Genomic DNA, 3,973 nt, shown 5'->3' on the forward strand with positions numbered 1-3,973 from the left:
TTTGAGATATTTTTCCAATATGAACTGTTGATCCACAAATCTTTAGATATATCTGTCGATGTTATGGATATAGACACAATCCTTTTTTCTTCTTTAGATGGTTATCACATTCTTCGCATTGCTGTTCATCGCTTGTTCTTACGCATCACCTCTTAGAATGATGAGCATGTATGGTTCTCCCATACTTGTTGTGCCGGTTTTTGTTCAAGAACTAGACGATCCTCAAGCTTTAATAAACAAGGAATCGATGTACGCATTAAATGATGATTTTAAAGTTGCGAATATCGCAACCCCCAATATTGAAAAACGCAGTGTAGAAGAAGGAAATGATGATGATCTTGAGATTGCAGCTGGTACCAATGTTCTTCGTCCTCTCTTTGTGTATCGCCAACAGGTCGCGTATCGACAACGTGCCAGGGATGCTGTCCGAGGTAGAGGTAGGCGAATATAAGCGAAAGAAACAAAAACTGATTTAGAGATTTCAACAATTGCAACTTATCTCATTTTGGTATTATTTTGGGAGGATAATACATTCGAGATACTTGGAAACTTATAAAGTCTTAAAAGGTCTAAAGATTTTTGAAATCCTTTAAAGACTTTTAAAGAAGGATTGAAAGAAGATCAAGGAAGAAAAAAAACTTCAAAAAATGAAATTTAAATAAAGATACGCAAAGCCCAAAGAAAGATGGATAAATTATAGAGAAGCTAAGATGGTTTCATTAAAATGATTCGATTAAATAAAATACGAACATCTATTTTGAAAAATAGCAAGCTGTGATACGAATCTTTTTTAAACAAAACTGATATTTGTAGTTTGCCAGGGCTGTATAAGATAAAGCTTGCTGCTCGCGGATATTTATAGGTGTGTCGTGTAAGCACAAGAATAAAAACTCAAATTTATAAACAGCGAAGCTCCAATATGAAGACTCGCTCCAATATGAAAATTTCGGGCGCAAATAAAACTGTTTCTTTGTCGACGAAGCTTACCGCCGAGATAAAAAAATATGTGAAGTATAAAAGAATATAGAGAGTCGATAACGGAAAGGAAATTTTTTTAAAAAATGAGTAAACTTTAAAACAGCAGCGAAGAGCATTGAACTTGTTAGTATAATTACGCTAAAAGATTGTGAACGTTATTTCGATGAAGATTAACGGTATAAATTAACGGGTGTGAACTGATCTTGTCGATTCAGCAAGGTTTTTCTTTTTACAACAAACGGAATAATAAGAGCAAAAAATCAAGAAAGCATATAGCTATTTTACGATCATATATGATCTTATAAAAATCCTATAGATTTAAGTCGGATTAAAATTAAACATACAAGAGAGTGAGCTGATTAAAATAATAAACAAAAGAATTAGAGGAAGCGGTATGTACTACTTTATAATGTATTGGGTTGTCCGGAAAGTTCGTGCCGATTTTGAAGGAAAATTGAAACGCAGAAGATTTAAATTTTAGTATACATTTATTAAATTATATAAGTTAGTCGGCACGAACTTTCCGGACAATCCAATAATTAGCGTTTTCTTTTATAATCATAAGTCGATTATTAAGTTAAAAATAACATTAATAATTAAAAGCTATCGACCAAAGTTGCCTTATGCAAGCAAATAAATTAATAATATTACTTAATACACTCGAATGGATATTCGAATGTACAATGAAAGTATATTTATGATACGATTTCTTTGAGAATAAATGTTACATACGTAATGAAATAAATATGTGTATGGCATTTTATAAATAAATGTAGAATATTAATTATATGTTCATTTTACTTCTTATTCCTATCATCATTCTCAAATACATAACATAATAAATTAATATAATAGATACATTTTTATTTTTTAACATAATTATAATTGTTTCTTGTAATATAAACTAAATATAATATAGAAGAGAATGTTTATTAAAATAATAAAATATAAAATTGAGAAAAGAAATTGATAAAATAATAAAAAAAAAATTTATTATTTAATTTCATTCTAAAAATATTCTGAGACTTTGTTTTAAAATATGAAACTTTAAAAAAAAGCGCCAGCTCAATTTAATTATTTAAGCATCAACTTTTATTGACAAAAAAGTTATTCTAATTAGAAAACTTTGGAAAAATTGTTTTAGGAGTAATTTCTTTCTTCTCAAGAAACATTTTAGATTTTATTATTTTAATTATAAATTTATAAGATTATTTTTTTACTTTTATTATTAATATATATTTTTCTGTTTTCTCTATCAGGAATATTTGTCATTATTATTTTTTACTTACATAGCTATGCAAATTTAATTTCCTTTCAATGAGAAGAAAAAGAAAAAACTTAGAAACTTCCATTTATTTTCCCGAAAATACAGGATATCTCCAGTAATTACGATAACGTTCCCTTCTATTGTTCGCTCGAATCGATCTTTGATTCGAAAATTCTTTTCGATAATACGGATATGTAGATGGATATCTATCTTCAGCCACACTGAGATCATTCTCGTAATTCAGTTTCGACGGAAGAACACTATCGTCATGGTTGTTAAACTTAACATTACTGGAGATCGATGCGAAGTTTGAATAATCTGCTTCACCTTTTTCAGTTTGACGATTTAGACGAGCCGGTAATAAACTAGGATCCAATAAGATATCATGCGATGACAAATCTTCAGATGGTTCTTCTTTACGATCTGCATCATTTTCTTTATCCTCATTGTGTTGCATATCTTTAATATGATTGCTTGAAAAGTCACCAGTTGAAATTGTGAATGCATTTGATGTGTTATTCAAATATAATGAATCCTTCGCGTGTTCTTCAACCTGGGTAGAGTTCTTTATCGGGATTTTTAATCAAACGATATTTAGTATTATTCTATACATTCTGGTTCAGAGCTACGTGATTTTTTTAATATCTCTTACGTCGTGTACATTGTCCCACGAAGTTTCAATCATTGCTGACGATCCAGTGGATGTTGATTCCGCCAAGATCGCGAGAGAATAGAAATTGAAGAGAATAACGTTCAAGCGTTCCATTTGAATCACGGATTTTCTGGTACAAAGAGTACAATTTTTAATTGCTGACTAACGATTCAGAAAGTTGAAGCAAGTCTTTTATAGCTTGCTACTCAGGATTCGTTGCTAAATTACTTGTTAAACACTATCGATATCGTTAAGAGTTCGCTAATCATAAATACAATATTTTTTCGTTGATCAAACAGTAGTTGTTGTAATATTCAAATGTTCTTGTACGTATTATTTCATAAGCGTTTCATAAATTTATGGAATGTAAGAAATTATATTTAAAACTAAAGATAAATATAATGAATACAAAACAAACAATTTTGACAATTTTCTACAATTTTAATTTTTTATTAAAGTTATTGAAATATAAAAAATAAAATACTAGCACATGTATATTAATCAAAATAGAAAAACCAATATTTTATACAACACGAAAAAATATGAAAAATACAAAATTATAACTCATTTGAATTAATTGCTATATGATTGACAATTATGTTTGTCTATATGATCTTCATGATGCAGCATCCGTGCTACGAAGTTTACCGCAAGGTTGATACTCACGTTTATTAACAGAGAAACGATAATTCTTTCAGCATGTCGTATAAAACCAGTATGATCCGTTATACCTTGACAGAGCTGGAAAATCTTTGGCGAAGCAGTCTCGTTGAAACTACAGGAAGATTATTTTGCAGTTTTATTATCGAGACGACTCATCGGTACGTATTTAATATCAATTTCACATCAATATTTAATATTAATTTTTTAGATTCACTTGAAAATTCCACTTTTTATATAGCAATTAACACATCATATATAAATGTACGAAGAATATAAATTTTGTGTCATAGATGTGTAATCTATACAAATTTTTTATTTGGAAAGATTATTTATATTTATAAAGTTAATAAGAAATATGAAATATAAAAAGTATATAATTAATTGAACGTATAATTTATAAAATTAAAATTAAT

At 28.7% G+C, this 3,973-nt stretch overlaps 3 protein-coding genes across 3 annotated transcripts in view; 2 read left to right on the top strand and 1 right to left on the bottom strand.

The window, feature by feature from the left end:
* Window positions 1–97: 97 nt before the first annotated feature.
* On the top strand, window positions 98–451 carry LOC108689853. The gene has a single exon (XM_018196810.1). It carries the CDS (start codon window positions 98–100, stop codon window positions 449–451), a length of 354 nt encoding a protein of 117 aa, XP_018052299.1.
* Window positions 452–2,330: 1,879 nt separating this feature from the next.
* LOC108689852 lies at window positions 2,331–3,047 on the bottom strand. Its single transcript, XM_018196809.1, has 2 exons — window positions 2,898–3,047; window positions 2,331–2,810 (listed from the first exon to the last, which is right to left on the bottom strand). The coding sequence occupies exons 1-2, from the start codon at window positions 3,009–3,011 to the stop codon at window positions 2,331–2,333; spliced, it is 594 nt and encodes a 197-aa protein (XP_018052298.1). The 5' UTR covers window positions 3,012–3,047.
* A 593-nt stretch (window positions 3,048–3,640) lies between these two features.
* The window catches only part of LOC108689821, a 3,220-nt gene continuing 2,887 nt past the window's right edge, over window positions 3,641–3,973 (top strand). The window contains exon 1 of the mRNA XM_018196762.1: window positions 3,641–3,718. The gene's annotated coding sequence lies outside the window, so the exon portion shown is untranslated. The remainder of the gene's footprint in view (window positions 3,719–3,973) is intronic.

Source organism: Atta colombica, unplaced genomic scaffold, assembly GCF_001594045.1.
Source record: "Atta colombica isolate Treedump-2 unplaced genomic scaffold, Acol1.0 scaffold277, whole genome shotgun sequence".
Taxonomy (NCBI): domain Eukaryota; kingdom Metazoa; phylum Arthropoda; class Insecta; order Hymenoptera; family Formicidae; genus Atta; species Atta colombica.

Coding starts and splice junctions, on each gene's coding strand:
- LOC108689853 (XM_018196810.1), top strand. CDS start 98: ATGGTTATCACATTCTTCGCATTGCTGTTCATCGCTTGTTCTTACGCA.
- LOC108689852 (XM_018196809.1), bottom strand. CDS start 3,011: ATGGAACGCTTGAACGTTATTCTCTTCAATTTCTATTCTCTCGCGATC. Junction 2,811..2,897: donor CGTGGGACAATGTACACGAC/GTAAGAGATATT, acceptor ATCCCGATAAAG/AACTCTACCCAGGTTGAAGA.